This window comes from Thamnophis sirtalis, unplaced genomic scaffold, assembly GCF_051295495.1.
Source record: "Thamnophis sirtalis isolate CommonGarterSnake01/CBP01778 unplaced genomic scaffold, rThaSir2_p1.2 scaffold_9, whole genome shotgun sequence".
Lineage (NCBI taxonomy): Eukaryota > Metazoa > Chordata > Lepidosauria > Squamata > Natricidae > Thamnophis > Thamnophis sirtalis.
The window spans coordinates 30,558,913-30,576,157 of NW_028261389.1; the positions used below are offsets into that span (position 1 = coordinate 30,558,913).

A 17,245-nucleotide genomic window follows, 5' to 3' on the forward strand; every position below is an offset into this window, starting at 1 on the left:
ATAATTAGCTTAATGCTAGTAGGTTTAGGTTTATTAGATTTATATGCCGCACTTCTCCCAAGGACTCAGGGCGGTATACAACATTAAAAGAAACACATAATACAAAAGTTTTAAAAAAATTAAATAGATTATCCCAAACCCAATTAAAGTAATGAGTAAGGGATGAAAAAAATCATGTTTCAGTGTGTTTGCATGATTTTAGTAAAATGCACAAATTACTGTTCTTAGGTAGTAACTGCAGTTATGAAATAATGCATAATTTTACTACTATAAATATTGCATCAATATGAATTTTCCAACCACTGTTTAACATTTGATTATCCCTCTGACCCACTCTTGTTCTTGAAAAAAATCTTTTAATTTTTCTTTTATCTGCTTGCTTCTAAAAATGATATAATATACTTAGGCTATTTATTTCTGGTACTTCAGAAACAATTTTTTGCCTGAACAGTCTGGTGTAATTGGCCATCTTATTTCTATAAAAAAAAATTCATTTATTAAAAAAATGACAAATGACACATTGAATAAACTCAAAAAACACTTGTAAAGTAACTAACAATATGGTAGGAAATTATACATACTACCTTTTGAGAAGAAAAGAGTATTGCAGGGGTACCCTTTTCCTAAAAGATATCACAAAAAATGACTTATACTTGCATCTTAAGTATAGCAAAAATAACTGATATCCTCGCGGAAGCACTTCAAATGCCTATAAATAACTGTTTCTATGTTGTTATAAATGAACTAAAATATTTGGCTATGAATTAAATCAAGGTTTCATATTACTACTCAGAAGTGTAACTTTGTGCAATAAGGCATATTCTTTCAGCTCTGATATTGCAACATGCAATCCAAATTCTCTCTTTCATATGTATAGAAAGTACTTGTTAACTTAATTTACTCCTAACAAATGTGACAAAAGACTGTTTTGTCTGGTTCAAGATAGATATTTTTTTCTAGCAGAGTCAAAAGATAATCTTAAAGAGTCATATATCCAAACTCAGCATCAAAGATCTGGATTCTCTACTCTGGGCACAAACCGTCATTCCATATGAAGTGCAACAATCGAGCAGACCATATGTAGAAATACTGTAACCTTATAATAGACGTACTTCCCAACCATAATAAGACTGGCACGCATTTGCTCACTGATGCTGATATTTTTAGCAATGAGGTTTTTTTTGTCAGATTGTTCCAGCTCTTCCAAAATACTCTCTCTCAAATCTCTGGAAGTCTTCTTCAGTGAAGACAGTTCCTTCTGGCTTCTTCTTCACTTTTTCTACAGGCTGGTCTTTAGCTTTTCTCCCTCTATTTTGGGTTAAAATCTACAGAAATAATGCAAAGGATACATATATATATATATATATATATATATATGTAATCATTAATCAGTAGTATAATAAACCTTCCAAGTTTAACCAAACTTTAATAGAGTATTTTATTAAATTGATGATAGATACAGGCCCTTGTATACAGTCCTAAACACCACTCAAGGATTATATTTGTTGGAGCATTTGAAAACAGCTTTTTACCTGGATTCACAGAGGGATTCTCCAGATTTGATGCATGATCCTGGGAGAACTTCACTTTAAGATACTCCCAACAGATGCTATATGTATGCCCATATAGGCTGTGAATTACAATTTTTGCTTTGAATTGCACAGCGCTAATTTCAAATAATTCAATTTGAAAACTCAAGATCTAAAATATTTGGCAAGGACATGAGAAAAAATAGGAAATAGAGACATGAGAAACAAGTTTCCTTCTCAAAAAGCTACCATGTTTTCCCAAAATACGACATATCCTGAAAATAAGGCCATGCCATATTTTTCGGGTGGGCAAAAATATTAGCCATCCCCTGAAAATAAGCCCCTGGACACCCCCCCCCCCCGCTGGCCAGGCAGAGCACCACTCACCAATCTAGCGGTATCCCGAAAATGCCAAGCTGCGGGAGCTGGGGGAAAGGTGCTCACGTTGCTAGGTTGGTCCCACCAGAGTCTTCCGGCAGTCAGGCCACAACCACAGAGTGCACTCCCAGAGTGGCTGCTGCCGGAAGACTCAGCAGCCGATCTCTGGAGTTTGGAAGCTGGAGAAGAAGTTATGCTCAGAGCGCGGTGGCTGGGAGGCATGTGAGCTGGGGGCAGAACAGGCGCTTGCGCAACCTCCTTTTCAGCCAGGCAAAGCACCATACACTGACCTAGGGAGTATCCCAAATGTGCCAAGCTGCGGGAGCTGGGGGGGCAGGCGCCTTCAGGATATCCCTAGGTCAGTGAATGGCGCCCTGCCCGGCTGGAAAGGGAGGTTGGCGGGCAGCTGCTCGTGAGCGTGGTCACCTCATGGCTGTTGTGCAACACAGCCGTTCACCCCTAAGCCCAGCTCTTCGGGAGCACGCTCACAAGAGAGCAGCCCCCCCGGCAACCCCAAGACAATAAGCCCCCCCGGATAATAAGGCCTAAGCCATATTTTGGGGGTCAAAAGAAAATAAGATTTTTGGGGAAACACTGTATCAATTGTGTATAAATAGAATTGTTTTTTTAAAATTTCCAATAGCATCTCCTCTCCATAAAAAAACAAGTGACAATTAAACAAGCTGACCTTTTCAGTAATTGTACTGTCTGCCACAAAATGAGTACCCAACATATATTGCATGTTCTTCTTAAAGTGGTCAGTTGCTTGATGTTTTTGATATTCCTCTGGAAAAAATAATACAATAATAAGAAAACATGTAGATAAAACTCAGGAGGAAATAAATTCATATTTGTCTTTAGGGAGTTAGTACTGGAATTGTAAGCCCGATTCATCCTGCTTGCCTCATGTTTTAATTTGATTTCTTGCAGCCACTATTTTGGAGGTGTCAAATTGCATCAAGGTATAAGTGAATTTTCACATGCAGTAAATGAGATAATAAAGCAAAAAAAAAAAAAAACTTTTTTCTTAAGGGAGTTTGTTCACATGACAAAAACAGTGGAAGGTTTTAGACTTATCTCATTTTTGAGACCACAGAAAATATGACCATAGAATAATCATCAATGCATTTTATTATTGTCTTCAGTTACAGAGAAAACCTGTGTACTGCATAAGATTTCAAGGAGTTTTGTATGCAATAGTCTGTAATCTGGTTGTCTTTAAGTAAGCACAAATATAAATCACAAAATATAGCTCTTTTGGCTGAGGAACACAAGAGCTATAATAAAAAACATGACCTCCAAGTTGTGGGTTAACTCCAAAACATGCTTTCAGCTTATGTGGAATGTAGGTCAAACTTTGGGGTTTTCTTGTTGCATTAAATGAATAAAGAATGCATTTTGGAGCACGGTCAAATCTATTGTGGTACATTTGTGGGAGAGCTGGAAATAATTGAATCAGCAAATGGAGTGATAGGATATAAGCATGAGAACATCAGCAACTGCTTAGGGAATAACAGGAAGAGAAGGAACTGGAAGTTCGGAGGGCAGGAAGTTTGGTACTATGTCCCACACTTGGGCACTGGTACTGCTGAAAGGAAGAAGAAATAAAATGCAAAGACTGGGCATGGGCAGATGAATAGACTATATCACACTGGAGTATCCTGAAAGGAGAAGAGAGGGAAGCATCTTCACTGACCCTGCCACTTCCCCATTCTCTTCTCTCTTGCCTCTATCTATACCATGTTCAATTACTTCTGTCTGGAAGTACATCATCTACATCTATTTTGTACACATACAAGTTTTGTACACAAACACACACAAGTTTCAGCTTGGGCACAGACCGCACCACCCCAATTCTGAGTACATACACATTTTAAAAAGATAAGATGAAAATATCATCACCACCACCATCAAGCTATGACATGCAGGGGCTCTGCCTTTAGAACACATTTTTTTCAACACAATAATACATGATTTTATTACTTATTTTTAATCAGTTGGGAGGAAGCATATATTGTCATTTTTTCATGCATGTATATTGATTGAAATTATAAGTTATCTTGAATGGGATATGAAAGGAGATACATAAAGTAGGTAAAAATATAGTTACGCTAACAGGAAAAAATAAAAATGTTATGCTACAACTCTCATGCATGTCACTCAAGGCTGTGCATAAGATTGGATACAAAGATTTTAAACTGACATCAGGTGGGTAAAGATGCTTCTGTTTTGCTTAAATATAGAATGGAAATTTCCATGAAAGTTTCATGCAAAGTTATGCATTTATTGTTTGACTGCAAAATGCAAGTACAGCTCAAAAATTTGCACTAGTTAGGCACAACCTAAGTATGATACCGAATAGCAATAGCGCTTAGGACACAGTGCTTTTACAGCCTTCTCTAAGTGGTTTACAGAGTCAGCACATTGCCCCCAACAATCTAGGTCCTCATTTTACCGACCTCGGAAGGCTGAATCAACCAATAAATTCGTTGAGAGTCGTCTACTTGGTCGTCATTCTCCATCTTCCCCCTACTCACCTAATGCAGATTTGACAATTCTTCCTTTGATTGTGGCTTTGTCTCTTTTGGACCTTGAACTCTTCTTTTTCTTCTTTTTCAACCCATTACTGGGTCGGGCGGCGGTCCCTGGTCTTTGAGAGGCGGAGTCGGACACTGTTTATCAGACAGAGAAACGAGAGGGATGATTTAGCCTAAAGAGCTCTCCCTTTTTCTCCCTTGGCCACCCTGCAGCCCTCGGTTACCTCCCGCCGTCTCCAGCAGCTCCAGTCCCTTTCTTAGCAGGGAAGCGGACATTTCGCTCTCTATCCAGACACGTGAATTATCTTGGACTTCCTTTCTGTTTCAGCTCTATGGTCTTTTCATGATTATGCTACTTCCGAGTGCAGTTTTTCTTTTTGCCACTCTTCCTTCGACTCACTTTGCTTTACCTAAAGTCGCCACACTTCCGGTGTCTTTCATCCCGAGTGGACTAATTATGCAAGGGTTACCAAGCTTGGCAGCCTAAGACTTGTGGACTTCAACTCCCAGAATTCTCCAGCCAGCTGCTGGCTGGAGAATTCTGGGAGTTGAAGTCCACAAATCTTAAAGTTGCCAAGTTTGAAGACCTCTGGTTTAGTTCCTACAGCGGTTTTGAAAAAGGAAGAAGAAAACGATGTAATTGTAAGACGACAAAGGAAGGAGAAATTGTATCTTATTTCGGAAGCTAGCAATGTGTTCCGATCTTTCATTCTGATCTACAAATTGTGTTGCTTCGCTTCTAAGTAACGTAAGATAACTGCTAGCAAACAATAACTGTTATAAAGTATAAAATATCCTAATAATAAATATTTAATAGGTTATTAGAATGTATCGCTTTAAACATATGCACTTTGAAAGCAAAAATATTAGGAGACCAGGACCTGAACTGCAGTATAATCTGAATTTATAGTGTCAGAGAAACACATGCTATAGAATTAAATGGGATTTACTAGAAACAACTGAGGGCAGGTACTTGGAATTCAACTCTATTGAACATAAAGGATTTTGTTCCGAACAGTGTTACACTTTCAGGGGTAATTTTAAAAAATCCATTAACATATGAAAGACCGTTAAAGATCAGTTTTGCCATTCATTAAACGTATTCCTGAAATGAAGTTTGTTTAAGATAAGAGATGGGTTATAAAGATCATTTCATTTTAAAGATGGTGAATTCTTTGAGAAAGTTACTAAAATTGTTGCTTGCTGTGATGAAGAGGAAAATTATTTTATATATTTATTATTTTTCTTTTCAACACCCATTTTGTTCTTTTAGGTTGTATTTTTTACTGTTGTAATCTTTAATAAAAATACGACAAGAAATGAAGTATAAAGGCAATTTGGCACGGATTCATATTATATTTCACATTATAGACAGTCCTTTTTTCTATTCCTGGTAGACTTCAATTATCCTCTCATTCTTATTGTCACTCTTGATTCCTCATACCACATGAAATTAATCAAGATATAAGATAGATATATCATGGCAAAAAATTATTTATTTATTTGGAATTTATATAGCTGACCAAGTTGAATAACTGCAATTCTGGATAGTATACAGTCAATAACAATGAAATAAACAGCAAAAAAGTCATATGGTTAAAAATAGCAACAGAAATTGGTAAGAAACCTGGAACACCAAATTTACCTTATATCCTCCAGGTGAGAATGCTAATCAATTTGGCCTCAGTGCCCAAGGAAAAATACATTTTTTATTGTTTTTCTGAAGGCTAACATATATTGCTTAAAGGGGAGGCCGTTCTAAAGGCTAGGCCAGTGTTTCTCAATCTTGGGGACTTTAAGTCCTATGGACTTCAACTCCCAGAAATTCATGACCTTTTTATACCTACCGCCCACTTTTGTATCTCTGTTAGTAGTAAAATTTTCTAACTGCCTACCGGTTCCACAGTAATCGTGATTTTATGAAAACCTAATGAAAATTTTTAAATAATGCTATGCATTTTTTTTAAAAAAGTCAATTAAATTAAAAAAAAAAGAAAAGTGCTTCAGTATCGGACAAAACCCCTACCGCCCACCATGAACGCTGGAACACCCACTAGTGGGCGGTAGGGACCAGGTTGACTACCACTGGTCTAGTGGTTAAGGCACCTGGCTAGAAAGCAGGAGGCTATGAGTTCCTGCCTTAGCTGTGAAAGCCAGCTAGGTGACCAGTCTCAGTCAGCCCAACCCACTTCACAGATTGTGGGGGAAATAAGAGGAAGATGTGTTGTATATGTTTGCTGCCTTGCGTAATTTGTTAAAACAAAGGCAGGTGCAAATAAAAGAGGGTCCCTCCTGGGTCTTGCCAAATGAAGGGAAGGGACCTCTGCAGCATTACTATACTACTAGAATGAGCGCAGAGGCTCCCACAAATAACCCAGCTTCTCTCATATGTAGCTGTAAAGGTGATAAACAGCATCTTGAATTGCACCTGGAACACCTATTGGGAACAAATGCAGATGGCAGAGTAGTGGTATACAAGGTGTGCTCTTCATTGGCCATGCCAATGAAGAGAGCCGAGGTGGCGCAGTGGTTAAATGCAGCACTGCAGGCTACTTCAGCTGACTGCAGTTCTGCAGTTCAGCTGTTCAAATCTCACCGGCTCAGGGTTGACTCAGCCTTCCATCCTTCCGAGGTGGGTAAAATGAGGACCCGGACTGTTGTTGGGGACAATATGCTGACTCTATAAACCGCTTAGAGAGGGCTGAAAGCCCTATGAAGTGGTATATAAGTCTAACTGCTATTGCTATTGCTATGCTGCTGCACTCTAGATAGTTAACAACTTCTGGATTATTGGCAAAGGCACCCTCATGTACATTGTGTCACAGTAATCCGACTGGGAAGTGATTAAGATGTAATGGCAGGCACAGCCTCCCAGTTCAGGAGCAGGTACAACTGGTACAAAAGATAAAGTTGTGCAAAGATCTTCCTGAGTGTAGCTGCAACCTGCTTTTTGAGCAGGAACTGTGACCCTCAAATTGCACATTAGATTTCCCCACCCAGGCCAAAGATGGATAGCCTGCAATCTTAAAGTTGGAAATGAGTTATTATTTAGATATATGATAGCTGCCAACTCCATATTAATCCTAATAAAGTCATAATAAAGTATTCTTGTGAAACATAGAAGTGAGAAGCAGATTTAAATGATTGCTTCAACACAAAAGTTTTAAAATTAGTTTCAACTTTTAATCTTTACTATCTTTCTATAAAAGAACATGTTACATATTGAAACAGTAATTTACTGTAGAGGACAGGTAATGGATATAACAAATTTCTAATGCAATTTAAATTCATACAAGTTACAACCAGGAGGCTTTCATAGACAGTTAAAGCCAATCACCATCACCCTCCTTATTTCAGGCTTATTTCAGGTCAATTGGCACTCTTGACATGAAATTTGCACTAAATTGATAATTTCAATAGCCCTTGTCTTTATAATAGGAATGCTGGCATGATTGAGATATTTTTCCATTACATTTTCTATTCTTGAAGGAATCACATTTATCTCTGCCTTGCCAACAGCAGACAGATCCATTTGTGCCAGCTCTTTTATTGACCAATGACTTTAAATTAACTTGTTATAGTAGGTACTACATTTTTAGATAGCATGTAATTTTAGCAGAATCAGCAGTTGTCTTAATAACATTCTTGAAATTAAATTCAGTACTTGGAATTGCTGGCAAGTTCGGTGCTCTACTTATTTAGTTAAAAATCTTCATCTTATGTGAAAAGATTCTTGAGTTTGCACTAGATCCTTTTAGGGGCTTTCCTCCGGGCATTAGGAAAACAATGTTTTCCTCAATTTCATGAGGTAGAAGAAAAATTTACCAATATACTTTGTGCTACCTCATTGCTAAATCCAATTCTGCTTCAGCTATGAGGCCAGTGATTGGTGCTGTTTTGGGACAAAAGAGAAAACAATCACAGCTATATTCAGATGTAGATGCCTTCAGAGTTACCTGGGGATGAATGGATGATGACATCATGAAGATGCAGCTAGTGAGGCATTTTTTTAAATTTTTTTTTTTACTTTCCAAACAAACACAACACACAAAGTCTTCCTTCTTTACATACTGTAGAAAGTGTATCAGTTGGTTACAAAAGGCTTTCATGCATCTCTTCCACAGTCATCAAGTATAATTCATATTAACTCAAGTATTTTAACTCAGATATTTATACATGTTACCATCATCATACCTCCATTTTCATTTGACTATAATTGTTTAAAACGTCCTTTATCATAAAATATACCAAGATTTAATACATAACTACATACTGGCATTTCGTTTACTATTTCTAAAATCCTCCAGTAACACTGAATCCTTATGTACTATTCTAACTAAACATCCATAATATTTAATAACAAAATTTTCTAATCCTCCTTTGCAAATCACTGTTTACAATTTACATCCAGTTTCCTTATGTTGTACCCATACATATATATATGTTGTTATCATTATCCCTCCTTTATTTATTTGATTATATCCTGTATTTCCCCCTAATAATCAAGACTTAACTGTATCTAACAGTTCTTTGTTTATTAACCTTTATATATAATCCAAAAGAATTTCTAATCTTCCTTTCATGAGTACCACTCAATATTCATATCCAATTATTACTTACTACACATTATATACATTATTATCATTATTAATTATTTATTTAACTATACCTATTGTCACTAAATTTCACTAAGTTTAACTAGTTTTAAATTATACTCTTCCATCTATCAACCTGTATCTTTCCAGTAACAAAACAGTCTCATATCTTCTGTCATTTGTGGTGTCAGTCCTCTAATCATCTCCTTAATCAAATTTGTATGGACTCCTCTTAGCAACTCCTTGCTTATAAAATCTCTCATGTAATTTCGATGTCCTTCTTCTGTTTCCTTAATCAGCTTATCTTTGATTGTCGGTAGTGTTATCAATGATGTTGCTAATAAAATTTCTCTCTTTAGATCCATAAATTCTTTTGTTTCTTCTTCTTCTGTGTCTTGCCATCTGGGGTAGAGTTCCCCTCCATTTAATTCCTCTTTCATTATTCCACTCTTTCCATTTTCAGAGACAAACCAATCACCATAAATATCAGCAAATTTAATTTCTTTATAGTCATTTTCCTCTTCGATTTTTAGGATTCTGACCACCACTTTTTGCACTTGATAAACATCTCCAACTTCTTCATCATATTTTACTGTTAAATGCTCTAAGTCTTCCAACTTCTTCTCAAATGTGTTTGATAATTTCAGTATTTCTAAGAATATCTTTTGCAGTCTTTAAGTTTCTTTCTGCTGTTGAAATTGTGTCATTATCTCCAGCTAACAAACACTGCTGCTCTAGCTTGGAAGGTTTTAACAAGATTAAGCATAGATTCACAATAAAGTTTTATTTTCACTTTTCTCTGGTTAAAGATATACTTCAAAGGGACATCTGTATGCTTTTCTTCTTATCACTCTCTATAAACAAGCAGTGAGACCTTGGAGTGCCAAGCCAGGATAATCAGTGAGAAAAGTAAGAGTGTTTCATTTCCAATACACAAACCTCCAGCCTTTGAGTAGCAGTGTTATTGTTGCAATTTTCTTTGTTTCTTTTTTGTATTTCAAGTTAAAAAAAGTCCAATTCTTGAATGAGTTAGAAGAACACCCACAGTAATGAAAGAGGAGAATTTTAGTCCATAGGTTACAAAGAATAATAAAAGAAAAAAATAGAAGAAAACTTAATCCATTCATTTTAAAAGGCTTGCATAAATTCCATCCATGAACATAGCATTTAAAAAGTAAGATAACCCACTGTCAAAAACCATTCAAACTTAATTCCGCCGCTTATTTCTTCTGTACTCCAGTTTAAATTAATTTTAAGTTTTTTATAGGCAGTCTCTTTTAAAATGGTAAAAATTCCTCACCAGCTGGAAAAACTTTCTCTTTCCATATCCTTCCGTTTTGGAGCTGCCCTGACTTCCTCAGCCTAATGGCTGTATTTTTTGTCGCCCGCTTGAAGAACTTCTCTTGGATCGATCAGGGACTTTGCGATGTCCCTGAAATCAGCAAGATATATTCTTCCTGTTCACCGTCTCTGCAGGACGGTTTAGGTCCGATTGGACCACCCAGCGGCAAAAGTATCAGCTGCAGTCTCAGAGCATCGAGACCGCATGTCCGTATCATTGTGACGTTGGCTCCTCCTCCAGCTAGTGAAACATGTTCATGCCATGGTTAACATGATGGGAAGAAGCACTCTCAGTTTTTCTGTTCAGATTTGGATCAGGGACCACTGAGCCGTCTTTTTTCCCCCTAACAGGTGATTTGCCTCAAACATGGAAGTCAGTCAGTTTTTCATCACCTATGGTGACCAGATAGCCATAGATAACTAACCTTATCTGATGCCGAGAAAGCTAAACAATGTCAGATCTTGTCATTATCTCAATAGGAGACTATTAGGAAATTCCAAATATGTAGTCTAGAGTGCAACTATACTCTACCACTGCACAGACCCAGCCATATAATCACCAGGCACTTTCCTAGGGTTGAGGAAAATGTTACCTTTTTTCATCATCAATTAGCCAAATCATTGGGTTTAACAATAATACAATGTCAGCTTTTTCAGAAGAAGTTGAAATACATATTTAAAGATTTTGAAGTATTTTTAGTGTAATATAAATAATGATGTATGCAATTAGTCTACTTCAGAAGAACTTAATTTCTTTTAAAAAGAAAATGTTTGCAATGTTACTTTTTCATCACTGTTGTAACTGCAAGTGGTTGCTGAATGAGGCAGTTGCTAAATGACGACTACCTGTTGTCCCTAGGAGATACTTCTGCTGTAGCCCTACAATAAACATTCAGAGAAACTAGTCACACACTGCACTAAGTCATAATGTTGTTTGGTTTTGGCATGGCACATTAAAGAAACTGAGCTACTATACTGTAATTGGTAAGCCATTGTTTAGGGCTTAGTGTGTTGTGTAAATTTGGCTATTTGTGATTTATTCAGAAAATAATACATAACAAAAGTGTAACTTAGCAAGATGTTTTAATCAGATCATAGTTTGTCTTCTTTATGATTTTAGGAGTTGAAGTTCTAACACAATCAGTTTCCTTTCTTTTGTATTTGAGTCAAATGTAATACGTTTTTCCTGTAATTTACATTTACAAACTTATTTTAATGGAACCATTTCATTTTTTAGTTCCTCCTATATGAGTTAGCATGGCTTGAATATGAAAATATGATTTCTACTGAAATATATTATAATATTATATATTATAGTATTAAATATATAGTATATATTTTCAGTTGAAATTATATATTATATGCCAACATCCACTCTGCTGTTGTTCATGTATACCTGTGTTTGTCAACCTGAGGCAATTTGCTCTACTGTTGTTCTACCTAGACAGAGATATATATCACTGCCTTGCTGTTCTGCAGATGCATAATAGAGCCGCTTTTAACTGGTGACTTTCCTTTGAAAAATGATGTTTTCTTCCTGTACATTTATTACTGACTGAATCCAAGCAAATGGGAGGCAGTTATATGCCTTTTGCTCTTGAACTTATCTTTTTGAATTCTAATGTTCCAAGACATACTTCACTGGGATATTTTCCACTACTACGTCTGTTGAAAATACTGGGGATACTTCCTGGAGAATTTTGTCCATATTTTCATAGTCCTACTTTTTCAACACATTAAGAACAAAAGAAAAACTCCAATATTTGAAGATTGAAAATTTGAAGATCTGTACAAGTATAGAATTGGGTATGGCAAGTCTAATGAAGAGAAGGACTAGGGATGACATGATAGCAGTGCTCCAATATTTTGGGGGTTGCCATAAAAAAAAGGGGTCAACCTATTTACAAAAACACCAGAAGGCAAGGCAAAAAACAATTGATGGAAGCTAATCAAGGAGAGAAGCAACCTATAACTAAGCAGACATTTCCTAACAGTGAGAACTGTTTCCAACCAGCTTGTCTCCAGAAGTTGTGCTCCATCACTGAAGGTTTTGAAGAAGAGAACCATTTGTCTGAAATGGTATAGGGTCTCCTGCTTGAGCAGGGGATTGAACTAGAAGACCTCAAGGTCTATTCCGTTGCAATTCTGTTATTACGTTAAAGATTGAGTAGAGCATATATATGCTAAAAAAGTATTCACTTCTCAGCAATTCCTACAAATCAGATATGAGAGCATTATGAGTACATAATTATACTTCATATAAATGAAGTAAATATTTACTGCACAGAGACATAGAATGTTTTCTCCAAGTATCATATCTGTCCACTGTGCACTTGGAGAATAACTGCAGATGTCATCAATTCCTGTTAGATATTTCTTGTTAACATTTATAGAATATAGAATAACAGAGTTGAAAGGGATTTGGAGGTATTTTAGTCCAATCTGCTGCTCAAACAGGAGACTCTATACAATTATGGACAAATGCCTGTCCAATCTATTCTTAAAAATCCTCCAGTAATAGAACCCCCAGAGTTTCTGGAGGCAAACCATTTTACTGATTAATGGTTCTCCTTCACAAAATTTTTTTCCTTAATTCTAGGTTGGATTTCTCCTTGGTAAGATCCTATCCATTACTTCTTATCCTGTCCTCAGGTGCTTTGGAGAATTGGACAATTCCCTCTTCCCATAAGTGCACTAATGTGCCTATCCTCCCTGTCATTGTATTTTATTCTTTTATTCTTGTTCTCGGTTTTGCTTGACAAATTCTAATAAATAAATAATAAATAAATAAATGGCAACCCTAGTCTTTCTCTTTATTAGACGAGATATATCCAGTTCCATTCATCATATATTTTATCCACCAGCCCCCTAATGATCTTTGTGGCCCTTCTCTGCCCTCTTTCTAGAATCTCAACATCTTTTTGGTATTATGACCAACACTGAATGCAGTATTCCAAGTGTGGGCTTACCAAATCAGTATAAGTGGTACTAACACTTCACATGACCATCATACCATCCCTTTACTGATGCATCTTAGGATTACATTGGCTTTTTTAGCAGCTGCCGAACACTGCTGGCTCTTATTTAAATGGTGGTCCACTAGGACTCTTAGATCTCTCTTACAGTTACTACTGTTCAGCCACCGCCTATTCTATACCTGTGCATTTGGTTTGTCTTGCACAAGTCTTGCGTACTTTTCTCACCACTGAATTGCATTTTGTTGAATAAGGTTCAGGTCTTCATTTTGTATCTTGAGCCTATGTTCCAAATTGTTGAGGTATTCCCCTCAGCTTAATATAGCTTCAAATTTGATGAGTTCCCCTTCCATCCCCTCATCTAAATCATTTATGAAGATGTTGAAGAGTACTGGGCCTAAACCAGAATGGAATTTATTGATATATATGAAAGTTCTTCATGTAATGCTTTCAGAACATCAGCTGATCGGCATTAAGGCAATTTAATTTCCAAGCCATGTCTAGGTTTGCAGATATATACAAACATAAATGGTAATAAACCATAAATTCAGAGGAGTTATTTTTGAATAGTTGTACAAAGGATACTGCTATAAATCTTTAACAATCAGTTAAGAAAAGATCCTGACTTAATGGAAGACTTACAGTGTTTTATTTATTTAAAATATTTATAAACCATTTGTTTAAAGGACAGTATGTTAATTTCTATTAAAAAATAGTTGCAATCAGGTAAATGTTTGTCAGAACTGAAAACCTGTTAAATCCCCCCCCCCATTGTTAACTTATGGCAGTATTATCTAACCTCCATCCTTGAGATTGATGAGGAAGAAATATGGGTTCAGTACAAGTATACAATGAACTAGACCCTTTAACAGCAAAAGAGCACAAATTCATATTTATTCAAAAGAGGCTTGAACTAAGCTGTTACCATTCTCACGTTCAGCAGTGGGAAGCAATTGATCATAGCTCTTAATTTTTAACAATATTAACCACCTATTCTTTTTTTTTATTGTGCCGCAGCTGCATACTTTCTTGAGCTGTTTCCTTTTGGGACGAAGCATAACCTAGTATGGAAATGAGTTTCTCATTTGTAGGAGCTTAAAACATTACATATTGGATGTGTCTAGCCTGCCATTCCTTTTTTTCATCACAAGATGTCACCCTCCCATGCCAAACTTCTTTAAATATTTTGTTTCAAAAAACAGGAAAGTATGGATGGGAGAAATGCGTAGTATTATTAACCTGTGCTAGATTTTGTGCATATCACACATTTATCTCTGCATTATCTTTGTATGTGACCTGAGTATATATTTCGCTTGTATATGTGTTATTTTTTTCAATAATTAGAAAGTTGCACAGTAAATTATTGCTTTCATCTTATACAACATTAGATAATTGACAGTAATATTTCTATTACAGTGGCAAATACTGCCTGTGGGAGTGTAAATTATCTCTCAGCCAAAGAGAACCACCCATTGTTGATCAGAGTTCTGAATTTTGACTTCTCTGACCCATATTTAGCACTACTTTTTGCTGGTGTTTTTATATACCAATGAGACGTATCTTTGTTTATTCAGTTTTATTACCATCCAACTCCAAGTAATTCTGGACAACTCACAGACCAAAGAACATCCACAAATTACAAATAAATATGACTATAATAAAATTAATTCCAAAAGATTACAAGATTATTACAAAATAGCAATCCAACAACACATCAGTCTCAAACAGGGGGATATGCACACAGTCCCAAGGCCTGGGAGAACAGCCAGGTGTAATAAGGGGTTATCAAAATATGCAGAACCCCCTCTATCACAGATGTAAAAGGTGACACAATTTCCCTGTCTTCCTTTGCCCTTGCCAAGTTTTCTCTCTTCTGATGGATTGAATTTGATCCTGACTGGAGATTTTGAAACCTGAAATCTATGATAGTTGGAGAGGCCCATGCAAGGGAAGGATATTCTATATATTTCTGATCAGCAATACTTTTTATAACGAATGTGTCACACTGGCTGAGAATTGCCTGCATAATTCCAAATTTCCTGTGCTTCATTCTGAAAGTTATACAGTGTAGTTGTTAATTTGTCTAGACTTTTTGATGGCAAGTTTTCCATAGCACCTATTCAATCAATTCTCGGAATGAGTTAATTTATGGTATTAAGCTTCAGTACAATTTCTTGAATAAACCAGAACAATGGGATTCGCACAATGTGCTAAGCCAAAGCCAAATTAAACACATTATACTTAGAATCATGTGTGAACCCAGTCAGAATTATTAGGTTATGTTTCTCCTCACAGCTATATGATTCAACCTCGCTAATGGCACATTCAGGCTTTCTTCCTTTCTCTGCTGCACTCTTGGTATTCATTGCTTTATCTCTAGTTTCATTTACTTATTTAAGTGAAAGCTTTATTGTCATGACAATATAGTTTCATGGTGGTGTGCGCAAAGTGCTAAACGCCCACAATAGCACTCTGTGATCTCAGAACTAAGTTTGTTGTTTCCCTGAATGTGGCAGAATTCTATTGTCTTCATACATAAATGATAATTTGAAGTGGTATTGGATGGTAGAAAATGCAATAAGCTTCAGGTCCTACCCCGCTCCCAAAATATAGGATGAGGTCAATATCAATAAAAATGAAGTTGTAAATGTACAAATGGCACACTTTGGGATACTGCGATTCTTTGGCATCTCAGAAAGATATAATTTGACCAGGATTCTAGAAAAATAAATGAGGTCACCCTACAGAGATAAACTGAAGTAACATTTTGCTCAAGAGGACCCTAGAAGTTCGGAACTCAACACTTTGAACTTCTGTGCGTCCTCATTTGTGATCTAAGGATGCTTCCATACTATTTAACTTGTCCGCTCCAACTACTAGCAGCAATTTTCTGCTGCCGTGTGTCAGCAGAAATGTCATCAGCTCCTTGAGCCACCTAATTCTTTCTCCAGAAGTGCTCGAAATAGCAAGTGGCCAGCACTCCATTCTTCCATGTTCATGCATTGCTGTGTTAACTTTTCATATGAGGACAGAAAATGAAACAACTGCTACAGAACTGGTCACTATATGGGAACATGATAAATGAGAAGAAAGTGACATGTTCAAATTGTATCCAGAGGAGAGGTCTCCAAAGGTGAAGATGACAGTAATGAAGGAACAGTGGGAAGGAACATGGCATCTTCTCTTTTGGAGGATATGGAACCAACGGAAGACATGAATACTTGCTAATGGAGAACCATCCACCCTACACCTACAAACAAACAAATGTTAAATTTGTCTTCTCTGTGGTTCTTTAGAACAGCGGCTACGGTATGTTGATTGAGGTGATGTACAGATGCTGCTAGAAGCCCCACAGTATATAGGACAAGCTTTTGGAACAGCTCTAACATAGGAGCTGGGAAAAGAGAATAAAGGATCACGAGGCAAAGGAAAGTAAAAAAAATGCCTGTATATAGTTTGGCTCCTTGCTGTCCAGTCCAGCTGCAGTGCTGAAATGAAACTCCGGGAAGAAATGAGAAACTCTATCTTGATTAGCAATCATAGGGATGCAGCCTGCTAACCCAAACATCCATTTGTATTCCACCTTATATACAAACACAGAAGGGTTGCTATCCAGTTAAAAGGACACTCATGTCTGTTTGGGACTGGCTAAGAGGAGAGAGCAGATAATCTATATTGCATACGTGCACAACTGTTTTCTCTAGCACAGCCAGAAATTCAGCAACTGTCCCTTTGCCTTACTTTTATTGTTCCTCCACTCAGTGTTTTCTTTAATGCTCTGTCCTCCTCTTGGTTGGTCTCCTTTTTCTGTCTTTTTCCATTCATTCTGCCGCTTTTCTGAAGTCAGCTGCTGGTAAATATTGCGTAAAGTCCAAGACTTTTGTAAAAGA

The 17,245-nt window shown here is 36.7% G+C and overlaps 1 protein-coding gene across 1 annotated transcript; it reads right to left on the reverse strand.

Annotated features, from left to right (window-relative positions):
* RPS19BP1 (ribosomal protein S19 binding protein 1) lies at positions 1-4,834 on the reverse strand. The gene is made up of 4 exons (XM_014068306.2): positions 4,669-4,834; positions 4,445-4,579; positions 2,596-2,693; positions 1-1,325 (listed from the first exon to the last, which is right to left on the reverse strand). Exons 1-4 carry the CDS (start codon positions 4,718-4,720, stop codon positions 1,185-1,187), a joined length of 426 nt encoding a protein of 141 aa, XP_013923781.1. The 5' UTR covers positions 4,721-4,834; the 3' UTR covers positions 1-1,184.
* Between the last annotated feature and the right edge of the window lie 12,411 nt (positions 4,835-17,245).